This window comes from Lonchura striata, chromosome 24 (assembly GCF_050655825.1).
Source record: "Lonchura striata isolate lonStrDom1 chromosome 24, ASM5065582v1, whole genome shotgun sequence".
Taxonomy (NCBI): Eukaryota; Metazoa; Chordata; class Aves; order Passeriformes; family Estrildidae; genus Lonchura; species Lonchura striata.
In genome coordinates this window covers 4697501-4711762 of record NC_140726.1, presented here as the reverse complement: position 1 = coordinate 4711762, position 14262 = coordinate 4697501, and the positions used below count along the sequence as shown (strand labels likewise).

General features: G+C 50.4%; 1 protein-coding gene across 2 annotated transcripts; it reads right to left on the bottom strand.

Annotated features, from left to right (window-relative positions):
• Positions 1 to 1253: 1253 nt before the first annotated feature.
• Positions 1254 to 7037, bottom strand: BSX (brain specific homeobox). 2 transcript variants are annotated; one of them, XM_021541630.4, is made up of 3 exons: positions 6453 to 7036; positions 5433 to 5629; positions 1254 to 4970 (listed from the first exon to the last, which is right to left on the bottom strand). In XM_021541630.4, the coding sequence occupies exons 1-3, from the start codon at positions 6718 to 6720 to the stop codon at positions 4731 to 4733; spliced, it is 705 nt and encodes a 234-aa protein (XP_021397305.2). In that variant the 5' UTR covers positions 6721 to 7036; the 3' UTR covers positions 1254 to 4730. The 2 variants fall into 2 exon arrangements, with proteins under 2 accessions (XP_021397305.2, XP_085416333.1); XM_085560207.1 differs by having other exon boundaries at positions 4850 to 5629; positions 6453 to 7037.
• Between the last annotated feature and the right edge of the window lie 7225 nt (positions 7038 to 14262).

Sequence of the window (14262 nt, the reverse complement as noted above, 5' to 3'; positions counted from 1 at the left end):
GTTCCAGGAATGGTTTCAGGAATGGTTTCAGGAATGGTTTCAGGAATGGTTTCAGGAGTGGTTTCAGGAATGGTTTCAGGAATGGTTTCAGGAATGGTTTCAGGAATGGTTTCAGGAATTGTTTCAGTGATTCAGGAATGGTTTCAGTGGTTTCAGGAATGGTTTTAGGAATGGTTTCAATGGTTTCCTGCAGTGGTTTCAGGAATGGTTTCAGAAATTATTTGAGTGGTTTCAGGAATGGTTTCAGGAATGGTTTCAGGAATGGTTTCAGGAATTGTTTCAGGAATGGTTTCAGGAATTGTTTCAGGAATGGTTTCAGGGGTTTCCTGCTGTGGTTTCAGGAATGGCTGAAGTGTGGGCAGCTCATCTTCGCTCCTACCACCACAAAACTGAGTGAAAAAACCTTAAAACCAAATTCTTCCTTGAAAAAAATTGCGGGGAGATAAGCCACCTGTGGGATCAGGATCACCCATTTCCACCCTCCTGCCTTGCCAAGGATTAATGCTGGGAGCAGCTGGCCCCACCCCTGCAGGACAGCCACCAGTGGCTCCCCCAAGCTCTAGAAAGAAGATAATCCAAGAAATGAGAAATCTAGAAACAAATCCAAGAAATCTAGAAACAAGGTCACCCCAAAACCCAAGAAATTTAGAAACAACATCAATCCAAAAAACTAAGAAATCTAGAAATAAATCCAAGCAACAAGAAATCTAGAAACAAGATAAGCCCAAACCCCAAGAAATTTAGAAACAAAATAAATCCAAGAAACAAGAAATATAGAAATAAGATAAATCCAAGAAATAAGAAATCTGGTAGCAAGATAAATCCAAGAAACAAGAAATCTAGAAACAAGATAAACCCAGCACCAAAATCAGCCACTTTTTGAGCCAGGACCATCCAAGCAGGAGTTTGCAGTTGATTGAGGTGCTGCTGTTTGTTGTTGTGACTAGAAGAGAGGAAAAATTCCTCAGCATGGCCCACACCCTTCAGGAAATCAGTGATCAAAAATGTTCTGAATCCAGGAGGCAGCAGAGAGAAATGAGGAGATAAATAATGGAAAGAATTTTACAGCATGCCCAGGTCGCTGTTTGGTTTGGCCATGGGTTATTTACACCTTCCCCACTTCCTCCATGTGTGTATAACAGCAAGAAATTCAAATTATTTGCTCTATAAATGTCCATGAAACCTATATCTGATCTGCTTTTATGGAGCTCTGGCCATAGAATGAAAGAATTGGGGTTGGAAGTGCTTTCCAAACCCATAAAAGTTCCAACTCTTTAAGGCAGCATGCAGGAAAAAGCTCAAAATCAAAACAGAAAGCAAAGGTTCGTGGCAGGATTTTATAGATTGGGTTTTGATTTTCTATAATGAAAACAACAACAACAACAACAACAAAATACATTAACCACTTGTGTCTTAAATTAATCACCAGAACACAATTTCATTTCAGAAAAACTCATTGAAGAGTTTTTATAAAAATCAATCCTCTTGAAAAATAGGAAATCCACTGACATTTCCTGTTTCCAGCAATTATTTCCTGCAAGGCACTTCCATGTCAGCATTCCCCAAATAAACACTTTTTTTTTTTTTTTTTTTTTTTAATACAGCAGCTCTAATCTCTCTCCTACTCCTGGAGCTTTTTGGGAAGAACAGGGAAAAGTCGGCTGCTCGGAATAAATCAGGATCCAAGAATAAAAACTCATTTCACTTATTCCAAGTGAAAAAATCCCCGAATAAAACTTCATTTCATTTATTCCAAGTGAAAAAAATCTCTGAATAAAACCTTATTTCATTTATTCCAAGTGAAAAAATCCCTGAAAAAACCTAATTTCATTTTTTCCAAGTGAAAAAATCTCTGCTAGAAACAAAAACCCGCCTGCCCAGCCCTTCCTTTTTCCCAGAACCATCTCCATTCTCCAATAACCTGCTCCCAAAACGTTGCCCAGACTCTGTAAAAATGACATTTTCCCATCTCCAGCTGGCCAGGAGCTGGCTGGTGACCATGGGGATTTCTCTGGCAGTGAATGTTTCCTTCAGCTGTCTCAATTTCAGGGGTTTTTGCACCAAACTTCGTGGGATAAGCAGATTCCCAAATCTTCCTGTTCCCTGCAAGGCTCTGATGTCCAGCTGGGATGGGGACACCCCTGGACTGGGAATATTCACACTCTGCCTGTGTGGCATCGGTTTTTAATCTGAATTTTAGCTTGATTTATCAGCCTATAACCGCCCAGGGGTGAAGACAGTTGTGGGGTTTGTTTTATTGATCGGGAGAAATGCTTTGGGAAGGGAATTCCTGGAGCGGCAGGGGAGCAACAGCAGAGGTTTGAGGGGGTTTGAGTCGTATTTTCACTTTTTGTCATAGATCTGGCACCCCAGAGCAGAGCCAGGTCAGCCCTGAGCCATTCCCCACCCTGGAACAGCAGCGGCAGACGTGGTCAAAAAAAAAAAAAAAAAAAAATTAAAAAATTCCCATAAATACCATGTGGATCCCACAAATACCATGTGGATCCCATAAATATCATGTGGATCCCACAAATATTAGGTGGATCCTATAAAGACCATGTGGATCCCATGAATATCATGTAGATACCGTAACTATCATGGGGATCCCACAAATATCATTTGGGTCCCATCAATATCATGAGGATCCCACAAATATCAGGTCGATCCCACAAATACCATGTGGATCCCACAAATATCCTGTGAATCCCATAAATATCATGTAGATACCATAACCATTATGGGGATCTCACAAATATCATGTGGGTCCCATCAATATAATGTGGGTTCCATAAATATAATGTGGATCCCATAAATATCAGGTGGATCCCACAAATATCATGTGGATCCCACAAATTTCAGGTGGATCCCACAAATGTCCTGTGCATCCCATAAATATCACGTAGATCCCACAAATATCATGTGGATCCCACAAACACCATGTGGATCAGATGTTAATTTTAATAACTCCCAATGAAACGTGTGCCGGTGGGGGGAAGCTGACAATAATACCTGAGCAAAATATACAGGGAAAAAAAAAAGTGAATTTTCCAGGTTTTTCAGCTCCCATCGCTTCCCTGCCCACGGAGTTGGGAGAAGGGGAGAGCCCGGAGCCGGGAGCGGCATTTCCAGCTTCAAACCGGTTCGAGTTTTCAGGAGCAAAGCGGTTGCTTTGCCTTCTGAACCCTAATTTTTAGGGAGTCGAGTGGCATTTTGTTGGTGGAAATGATTGTCATGAAAGGATTTATTAAAGACAAGCGGCTTTTCCTGGAGAGGTGGATGGGTGTTGGGAGTTTTCCTCCACACACGGTGTGTGATTTATTTTACATGTAAAAAAATACAAAGGCAGATTCACGAAAAAAAGAAAAAAAAAAGGAAGCAAACATACACGTTTCCATCATCTATATTTTATATATTAAACAGGAAAATTAAACGTTTTTCCCTCACAAAACGACATGTCCCAAAATCCAAAATGCCCTGAAAGTGCTAAGAACGCCAGACGACCAAATGAAATTTCCGATAAAAACCGAAAAATCAGGAAATAAATTCAATAACCTAAGGAGACACCGCCACGCCGCCGTGATGCTGCTGCAGCGGGGAATATCAGAGCCAGCACAGCCCCGCTCCGGGCTTTTCCCGGGAAAATTCCCAATCCCAATCCCAATTCCCAATCCCAGCATCTCCTCCCTGGAGATGCTGAGCCTCCGCCGCGCTCCCGGCGCGTTTCCCAGCCAGCAGCTCAGCCCAAAAGCCAAACTAAATGATAAAAAAATCGGAATTTACCTGGAAATGAACCCCATTTCCCTGGCAGGAGGTAAAGGCAGAGCGAGCACGGCCGGGCTGCTCAGCGGAGCCGGCGCGGGGAGCCGAAGGGGGATGCAGGCGGGGGACAGGAGCCGCTCCGGGGCTGTTCCGGAGGAAAAGGGAATTATCCGGCATCCACACCTGGAAGCCGGGCAGGAATCAGGCTGCCGACGCTTCTCCAAGCTGTAGAAAATCCCTTTTTTTTTCTGGCTGGGAGCGCCGTTTGCTCCGTGCAGCCCCGGCAAGATCGAGTTCTTGGTGATGCTCCCCCTTCAAATCTCCGTGGCGGAATGAAATCGAGCGGCATTTTTGCCTTACCTGTTTTTTTTCGGAGGGCTTTTCTTACAATTCTTTTTATTTACGCGCGTCCTGGAAGCTCTGCCCGACCTCCCGCACTGGGGATGGGGACGGCGAGCGTGGGAAGAGCGGCGAGGATTTAGGGATTCGGGGAATAAAGGGTGAAATCTGCCCTGCCTGCCGCTCCCAGGAACCACAACACGCTGCCACGAGTATACATTTATTTTACACCCGAGGAAAGTTCGGGAAACGAGGAAAACTCCGACGCTTCGGAGGGAAGGGGGAACCTAAAGCGAACTCGGCTCGTTTCACTCCCCCCCTCCCCAAATTTCCGAGCGAAGCCCAACCTTGGGGTGATGCTGGGGGGCACCGGCGGCACCGCGGGGTCCCGGCCCCCTCGGGGGCATCGCCACCTTCGCCCCGGGGAGGGGAGGGGGCTCTGCCCGCATCCACAGCCCCATTCCCGAGCCGTGCCCCTTCCCGAGCCGTGCCCGTTCCCGAGCCGTGCCCCTTCCCGAGCCGTGCCCGTTCCCGAGCCGTGCCCGTTCCCGAGCCGTGCCCAAGGTGGGGAGGCGGGGGCGACCTGCGGGGCCGGGGCAGGGCCAAGGAGAGGCAGGAGAGCCCCGGCTGGCCTAGAGGCGGTGGGGGCAGATGTCCCCCTCCTCCAGGATGTCCACCTCGTCCTCGGGGTCGTGCAGCAGGAAGGGGCCGGGGGCGCCCTTGCGGGGCTCGGCTGCGGCCGGCTCGGGCAGCTCGGGCTCGGGGGAGCTCTGCTCCCGGCTCTCCTCCCCGGCCGCCTGCTTCGGGTCGTCCTGCGTCTTCCGCAGCTGCTTTTTGTGCTTCATGCGGCGGTTCTGGAACCAGGTTTTCACCTGCGGAGAGGAGGGAAAGCGGGAGAAAGATTGGAAAAAAAAAAAAAAGAAAAAAGAAGGGGGGAAAAGTGGTAAAAATTAAAGGGAGAAGTATGCTGGGTGTGATGGATGTGGGGATGCTGGATCTGGGGGTGCTGAGTGGGTGGGATGTGAGGATTCAGAGGGGATGTGATGTGCAGGATGCTGGAGGGGATGCAGAGATGCTGCACGGGGTGCTGGGATGCTGGAAGTGATCCGGGGAAGGCTGAAAGGATGGGATGTGGGGATGCTCCTCGGGATGTGGGGATGATCCTCAGGATGAGGGGATGCTGGGCGGGATGAGGGGATGCTGGGCGGGATGAGGGGATGCTGGGCGGGATGAGGGGATGCTGGGCGGGATGAGGGGATGCTGGGCGGGATGAGGGGATGCTGGACGGGATGAGGGCTGGGGACAGGTGCCAGACGCAGTCCCCGCTCCCTCACCTGTGTCTCGGAGAGGCTGAGGGCCGTGGCCAGCTCCACCCGCTCGGGTGTGGAGAGGTACCGCTGGATCTCAAACCTCTTCTCCAGGCCGGAGAGCTGCGAGTCGGAGAACACGGTGCGGGCTTTGCGGCGGCGGCAGTGCTTCCCGGGCAGCTCGGCGTGAGCGTGGTGCTGGAAAAGCGCTGGCACCGGCATTCCTGGGGGGAAACACGGCGGAGACCCGCGCTGCGGTCGGCCAGGGAGCCGGGACCGGGGCAAACCCCCGGGAATGTCGGACTTTTCCTGCGGCGGCTCGGGGTGGGCTCTCCCTCCGCCTCTTTGAATTGTTTTGGTTGATTTTTCGTTTATTTCGTTTTCGAGGTCGATGGATTGGTTTGGGTTTGGGGTTTTCGTTGTGCTGAAAACGGGGGGATTTTCCAAGCGCTTCGCCCCCGCCGAGCCCACCCCGGGAAGGTGAAGGGAGCCCGGGCAGCGCTGCCAGCGGAGGGGACTCGAGGCTGGCGCGGACACCTGAACCCTCCCGCCGAGGAAACCACAACGAAATGGGCACGGAAAATACCGGGGCAGCCCTGGGAAAGACTGAGAAAGGGGAAGCGAGCCTTCACGGCGCCGCTGACACACGGCTTGGGACACCTGGGAGGGTTTCTCCTTGCAGAGCAAGGAGCGGGCCGGGGACGGGCAGAGCCGCAGGGCGCGGGAGAGGAGCGGAGCTGCTGGAGGCGGAAAAGCGAAACCCGCTTGGACAACGAGAGGGAAAAGCGAGGTTATCCGTCCCAAAATAAAAGCGATTTTTTACAAGAAAATAAATTAAAGGCAAAGAGAGGCAAACTCTCAAGGTTTTGGGCATCCGCTAACGAAGTGGCTGCCCCGGGGAGAGCTGCTCCTGCCCCGGGGGATGCAGCAGGGTGGTGGCGAGGGATGTAAAAGATACCTGGCCACGCCAGAGCGGCTTTTTCACCCTTGTGCCCACCCGAGTCCCCAGCTGGACGCCCCGAAGCCGGCAGGTGCTGCCGCACTTACCCGAGGTGGTGAGGAAATAGGGGTGGTGGTGGTGATGCTCCGGCTTGTGCAGGGCGGGGTGCGGGTGAGGCGCCAGCAGGGTCGGGGTGGGCATCAGGGGGTACCCATAGTCCAAGAGGGGCACGCGGGAGGCCAAGGAGCCGGGGAAGTGCTCGGGGGGCACCTCCCGCAGGGGTTTGGGCTTGTGCAGCAGGATGTCCTCGATGAAGAAGGAGGTGGGCCTGCCCGTGGAGACGGGGAGCACGGGCGATGTGAAGTTGAGGTTCATGGCTCGGTGCCCCTCGGGCAGCGGGCAGGGGACGGAGCCGCGCCGAGCCGCGGGAGCAGAGAGAGGGGGCGGCCGGCTGCACCCCCGCACCGCCAGGGAGGAAATGAAAAGAATGATGGAAATAAAGAAAGAAAGATGGTTTTCTCTTTTTAAATCCGCAGTCAAAATAAATAGCGATAATATTAAAAAAAAAAAGAATCCCCCAGGCAGAAATGAGCTGGCGGAGCCGGGGGAGGCGAGGCGGGCGCGCCGGGGATGCGCGGGGCGCTGCGCGCCTTTGAGGCGCGCTGGGAAGGGGGATGCGCGCTGAGCCAATGGCGAGCGGGGGGGGACGGGCCTGCCGGGCCACCCAAAGCACCCCGGGGGCGAGGAGGGGGCGAGGAGGGGCGAGGAGGGGGCGAGCAGGGGGCGAAGAGCCGCCCGGGAGCCGCTCCGCAGCCGCGCAGCGCTCCGCACCAGCGCGCTCAGCCCCGCTCCGAGCGCGCCGCTCGGGGCGTTTCCCCAAACACGGTAGGGGGATCTCCTTTTTTTTTGTTCGTTTGGTTGGTTTTTTTCTTTTCTTTTTTCCTTTTTCAAATAAATAAATCAATTTTTAAAAAGAACAAAACTTGGGGGGAAATAAAGCAGCGGTTCTTTCCCACGCTGCGCTCCCAACCTGTCCCGGCGCACGCAGCTTCTCCCTTCCCTCTCAGCTCTCATCCCACCACGGTTTTGTTCCTATCCCTTCCCCGCTCTCTGTTGCGCCAACACTTTTTTTTTTTTTTTTTCTTTTTGGGTCTTTCCTCTGTTTGTCTTTTTTTTTTTTTTTTTTTTTTTTTTTTTTTTTTTTTTTTGCCTTTCCTCACCCCTCTAATCTTCACCATTCATTTCCCCGGAGTCAATTTGCTCAAATGAGGGTGATACACCACATCATAGCCGAGATAATTTCGGTTCGCATCTCGGAAAATTGCTCTAATTATTGATGTTAAACTCAGGGAAATTAAAAGAAGGCGCTTCTCCTTCATCTCCTGATTTTAAGCTCTAATTTGTTGAAATCGAGTTGTCATCACAATTCCAATCACTACCGTTAATAGTAAAAGTGTTCTAATAGAGGCAGAATTCGCACAACCCATGCTATTAGATAATTAAGAAAGATGTTAGAAAGACAAGTGCTAATCCTTGGGCACACGGACAGCGTTTCCATCTGATCCAGCAGGTAGAACAAATTAATTACCCGAATCAATTAGTCCTAAAAGTACAGTTCTCAGGGAAGTGCAAGCCATGCCTTCCATATGGATGAGCTGGTAAATGGTAAATAGATGAGGAAAAGGCTGGAAAAGAATAGAAGAGGCGAGCGCCGGGCTTTAATGAGCGCCGGGCACTGCCAGCCCCGGGCCGGGGGACAGCGGCTCCTCCAGCAGCTGCCAAAATTGGGGACGGGGCGGGCGGAGAGCTCCCGGTGCCAGCAGGAACCCCCCGGCAGCTTTGTGTGCCCCTTCGAGCCACACCCACACTTTGCTTTGTGCCGCGGTGCCCGCGCACAGGCAGCGCTCGCACACCTCAGAGCGTGTATCTATGTGTGTTAAATACACACGCGTTTCTGCCTTTGTTTGATGCGTGATGTTTGTATTTATATCGCGGATCATATTTTTGTTATATTATAAATATGTGGTTTTTTTCCTATTTTAAATTATATATATATTTATACACACAGCTGCCTGCAGAGAACGGATCAGCTACCCTGATGCAGGAAAGCAGGAGGAGTCCCCCAGGACTGGGGGAAAAACTCATCTCCTCTCCTCTCCTTTTTCCCGAAAAAGAAATAAAAACTCCTCTCCTCTCCTCTCCTCTCCTCTCCTCTCCTCTCCTCTCCTCTCCTCTCCTCTCCTCTCCTCTCCTCTCCTCTCCTCTCCTCTCCTCTCCTCTCCTCTCCTCTCCTCTCCTCTCCTCTCCTCTCCTCTCCTCTCCTCTCCTCTCCTCTCCTCTCTCTCCTCTCCTCTCCTCTCCTCTCCTCTCCTCTCCTCTCCTCTCCTCTCCTCTCCTCTCCTCTCCTCTCCTCTCCTCTCCTCTCCTCTCCTCTCCTCTTTCTATTTTTCCCCAGGAAAAATAGATAAATAAATTGATAGACAAATAAATAAATAGATAAATAAATCGACAAAGAAATAAATAGATACATACATAAATTAATAGATTAAAAAATAAGTAGATAAACGCAATAATTCTGTTGCACTGCCCCCTCCTGAAGTTAGGAGTTTTAGGCTGAAAGATTCTAAAATCCAACTTTCTGTGCTGGAGCAGTGGAGCCGATGAATTCAGGGTGATGAAACGGGGCTAATGCCCCCCGGTTAATGAGGAGTGTGTAAGCTGCTTGAGGGGCCATTTCATCAGCTGAGATTGCTCTGCCGGGGCTTCACCCGGCTCCCGGGGGGTAAATTCGGGTATTTAAAGCAGAGCTGCGAGATTAAAGCGGTGTCACCGCAGCCAGGCTGGGTCACAGCTTCGGGACTCGGCCAGGAGCACTGACGGGGCTGATTTTGGAGCTCCCCTTTCTTTAGGGCACAGGGGAAGGAGGCAGAGCAGGACAGGAGCTGTGTCTTGGTGCTCGATTGTCCCCAAATGCTCGGTGGCACTGGGGGCACGGCCTCTCCCTGCTGCTGTTCTGGGGCACGGAGCAGAGGCTGCAAACCCCATCTGTGCAGAAGGGACAGGATGGGAACACCAGGAAAAGGAGATCTCCCCTGCAGTCCTCACTCCCAGGGATTTATTTTTTATAAGGTAACGTTTCACAGCTGTTTGTGACAGAAATGGGGTGCCACGTCTGTCTGGTCCTCTTTACCCCAGGAGATTTTTCCCTGTTTTTCCCCATTTGTCCCTCTTCTGCACGTCCCTGGGGTGATGAGGACCCAGCAGAGTGGATTTCATCCAGGGACCCCAAACACGGCCAGGAGCAGTCCCTGGATGCTGGATTAGCCCTTTCCAGGCTGGACAGACACATGGACACGGACAGAGCTTGTCCCTGCTCGCCCCATCCCATTTGCTGCCAGGCTCCGGGAGAACAGACCCAGCAGGAACTGCCCCGGCTGCAGCGCTGGGGCACATCCAGGAGGGAAAAGCAGAGGCAGCAGGGGCAGGAGCAGGACTGGGATTGGGATCAGGATTGGGATTGGGATCAGGATGGGAATCAGGATCTGGAGCAGGATCGAGATTGGGATCAGGAGCAGAATCAGGATCAGGATTGGGATTGGGATCAGGATGGGAATCAGGATCTGGAGCAGGAGCAGGGTCGGGATTGGGGTTGGGATTAGTTTTGGGATCAGAATTGGGATCAGGATCTGGAGCAAGATCAGGGGCAGGAGCAGGAGCAGGAGCAGGACCAGGACCAGGGCCAGGAGCAGGATCAGGATCAGGATCAGGATCAGGATCAGGATCAGGATCAGGACTAGGACTAGGACCAGGAGCAGAACCAGGATCAGGATTAGGGCCAGGAGCAGGAGCAGGACCAGGGCCAGGGCCAGGAGCAGGGCTAGGACCAGGACCAGGACCAGGACCAGGACCAGGATCAGGGCCAGGATCAGGGCCAGGATCAAGACAGGATCAGGGCCAGAATCAGGGCCAGGACCAGAATTGGGACCAGGATCAGGGCCAGGATCAGGATCATGGTGAGGCAGGGAGAAGCTGCAGCTTGGGCTGTTTCACTCACTGGCTGTTTCTCTCCCCATTTGGGAGGAACCAGAGGGGAGGACCAGAATTGTCCCTTTTTCCATCCCCCTAAACACCTTGGGGGACTCTGTAAATCCCAGCCTGGCACCCCAAACAACTCAATCCTCCTGATTTTTATCTACGCGCAGCCACACTGCTGTGGAGCTTGTCTCTTGCTCCTTCAATAAAATAAAACTGATTTTTACAGGCTCCAAGAGGTTTATAAACCTGCTGGAAGTGATGCACCCCGCTTCTGATTTAATAACACACGTGCTTTGCTTAGATAAACATCATCACTCGCACACTTAAGACCATTTGAAGACATCACAGGGAGAATTTTACCCAGGAAAAAAGAAATGTCTTTGACTTAAAACCTCGGGGGTCATTCCAAAGGTCAGCAGGGCTGCATTGACGCCGGCAGCTTGATTTCAGTGTGCTGCATTAGGGATAAATTTGGTGTGGTTTAAAAATACAGGCACTTACCTTGCCGTGGCTCTTGAAGAGGTAAGGTAGCTCAGGAGCCCGGCCTTTTCATGCCTTTCAAGACCAATCCACTCCAAAAGGAAGGGTTAAATTAAAACCAGACTGCCTTGATGGGCTCCAAATGGGAGCCTGGCTGCAGCAGAGAGGGCTGAAGAGCCCGGGCTGAGGAGCCACACGTGTAACACCGAGAGAGGGCTTTTGAGCACAAAGCTCGGCTTAATGGAGAACTGCAATGGAGAATTCCTTGCTTGATGCTCCAGCCTCAGCCACTTCCCATTCCCAGCGGTGCCTCTGCCGCTGGGGAGAGGCAAAACCACTCCTGCCTTGCCCCAGCCCCATCCTGCCTGCTTTTGCCCCAATCTGCCTTTTCTCCAGCAGCTCAGGTTCACCTGGCACCCTGTCGAAAATCCAGGAGCGGGGTGGATGTGCTGGTGCCGAGGGATTTTCTTAATCCAGCTCAGCTAAGGCAAAATAGGAACTCCTGGAGCACCAGGTTGGGATTAGCCTGGAAATTTTCTGCCATTTCAGCATTGCCACAGAGGAACAGGAGCTGAACTCCTCGTGGGCCCCTTCCAGCTTGGGATATTCAGTGATTCTGGGAATATTTCTGCTGGAAGGCGTCTGCTGTGCCCTGGCAGCAGCTCAAGGGGGTGGGTTTGATGTCCCAGGGCTGAGAGAGGGGAGATGAAGCTTCAGAGAGGAGTTTGCCTCCTAACCAGGCTTGGTGGCACGGGAAGATCCATCCAAGTTTTCCAAGGCTCATCGTTCATCCCGTGGCTTCTGCTGCCTCCAAACCCTGGCACTGCCCAGCCTGGCACTGTCCTTCAGCTCTGCTGGGAGAAGAGAAGCCAGAATGGGACCCAGAGGCGAAATCAGCCTGGTGATTTCTCCCCAGGCAATAAACACTCGGGTTAAAAGCCAGCTCTGTGTAATTCTGAGAAAATCACTGAACCCCCCCCGAAAAGCACAATAATTCCAGGGCTGAAGTGCCAGGGAAAAAGCACAGGGACATGGAAGTGATGCTGATGGGAGAAGGTTTTGAGACAGGAAAGCACTTTTGAGGTTTCTATCCCACCATGGACTGCAGGAATCTTGGGGGGGGAAAAAAGGATAAAAATTCAAAGTGCAAAAAGATTATCACTTCCTTCCACAGCTCCCAAACTCAACTACCCATGGGTGGGCTCAGCAGTTTCACTCTCAAATCCAGAATTTTATCTCTCTACTGAAATTTTGCCACATAATCTGATAACCTGAGTATTTCCTCAAGGCAGAGAATGAAAGCAGTAACACTGACAGGTCTGATCCAAACACTTCCCCTAAAAGTGACATCTATTAATTGAGACGTTTTCATTACCCAATAGCTGTTTTCAGCTTCAGCAGAGTGCTCTGGACATTTTCAAAACCCACCAAGACAGATTGTCTTTTCTCTTTCTTTTTCTTTCTTTCTTTCTTTCTTTCTTTCTTTCTTTCTTTCTTTCTTTCTTTCTTTCTTTCTTTCTTTCTTTCTTTCTTTCTTTCTTTCTTTCTTTCTTTCTTTCTTTCTTTTTCTTTCTTTTATTTCTTTCCTTCTTTCTCTCTTTCTTTTTCTTTCTCTCTTTCACTCTTTCTCTCTTTTTCTTCCCTCTTCCCTCCTTCTTTCCTTTCCTCTCTTTCCTCTCTTTCCTCTCTTTCCTCTCTTTCCTCTCTTTCTCTCTTGTCTCTCTTTTTCTCTCTTTCTTTTTCCTCTTTCCCTCTCCCTCTCTCTCTTTCCTTCCCTCTTTCCTTCTCTCTTTCTTTTCCTTTCTCAGAACTCGGGAGGGAGGCTCAGAACTTTCCCTGGGACCCACTTCCAGTGATTCTCCTCTCATTTGGTTCCCTCCCCTCTCCCTGCCCAGCCCTCCCCGGGGCAGGGGGATTATTTCACCCAGGACCATCTGTACTTTGGGATCCGCGCTAATCCCCTGCTGGAAAAAATCCATTCCTGCTGCTCTGCTCCCTCTCTGCGGCTGCTTTGGCACATCGATGCTCCTGCTTTGCTTTCATTCCAGCTGTGGAGCCATCAGCAGCACAACTGCACCTTCTGATTCCCCCTTTTTTGCACTAATGGCTCGGGACCTCCCCTGTTTCCCCAATTTTGTGCTGTATGAACCAGGTACATCCTTGCCTTTAACCTCCGGGATGGGATAATCCCGCTTTTCCCTTTCTTGTCCATCCAACCTTTATTTTATACATTTAAATCTATTTTCTAGTTTTATTTTATTATTGTTTTCCTCCTGTTCTCTGTGGCTTCTCTCTGATTATTCACCACTCTCTGATGCTCCGTGGAAAACCTCACGTGCTTTTCCCACTCCCTGGAAAAAATAATCCCCAACCTGGACTAAGGGAGCAGTTCGCTTCTATAAAACCCACTGGAGCACAAAAACCTGTATGACACCAATACTTCGAACCCTTTTGGATTCCACTTTTTGCTTTTCAGCTTTAGAATGTTTCATTCTGAAGCCTTAAAAATCAAAATCTGCACTGCAAGGTCAGGGAGAGCTGTTGTGAGCAGCCAGGCTGACCCCACAACTGCTCCCAAACCCAGCTCTGTGTCAAACACACGGAAAACATCCAGCCTGTGGCATAAAAAAACTACTTTTTTAAGCCTTTAAATGATATTTGATGCATCACAATGAAAAGAGAGAGGAAAGGAGTGGTTATAAATTGGGGAATGAGCACATTTATTTCTAAATCTCTGCACAGCTCTCCTGCCTTCAAATATATGGAAAACATCCAACCTGTGGCATAAATATCCACTTTTTTAAGCCTTTAAATGATATTTGATGCATCACAATGAACAGAGAGAGGAAAGGAGTGGTTATAAATTGGGGAATGAACATGTTTGCCTCCAGATCTCTGCCCAGCTCTCCTGTCTGGGTTTGTTTTTTGATATTTTGAGCCTTCCTGTGCTTATTCACGAGCCCTGCACTCAGGTTTTCTAACCCCGCTCAGGCTGCAGTTAAAAGGTCAGTTCTAGTGGGAAGTGGCTTTTGTAAATCTGGATTTTGTAAATCATTTCAGACAAGCCTCGGTGCACTTGGCTTGGTTTTTTCCACCCATTTTAAGCACACAGATTTCTGCATCTCCTCGTGCCCTCCAAAGTCACGGCTGCCACCCGAGACGTTCCCGTGCCACCTGCACGGGTGGAATTCCTCACGCTGCGGAATTCTCCTTTATTGCAGCGCAATTAAACCTCGTTTTCTTTCGTGTCGGCCCCAAACCGATTGCAAAACCAGTTTACAAAAAAAAAAAAAAATTAGGAAAAAAAAAAATCACCTTTTTGATGATCAAAGGGAGAGATTGGTTCCATTACTTGCATTAGGCAGAGTTGGCTGTGCTGTGGCCTTCAGAATAAAGGCAGAA

Coding starts and splice junctions, on each gene's coding strand:
- BSX (XM_085560207.1), bottom strand. CDS start 6,720: ATGAACCTCAACTTCACATCGCCCGTGCTCCCCGTCTCCACGGGCAGG. Junction 5,630..6,452: donor CTATTTCCTCACCACCTCGG/GTAAGTGCGGCA, acceptor GTTTCCCCCCAG/GAATGCCGGTGCCAGCGCTT.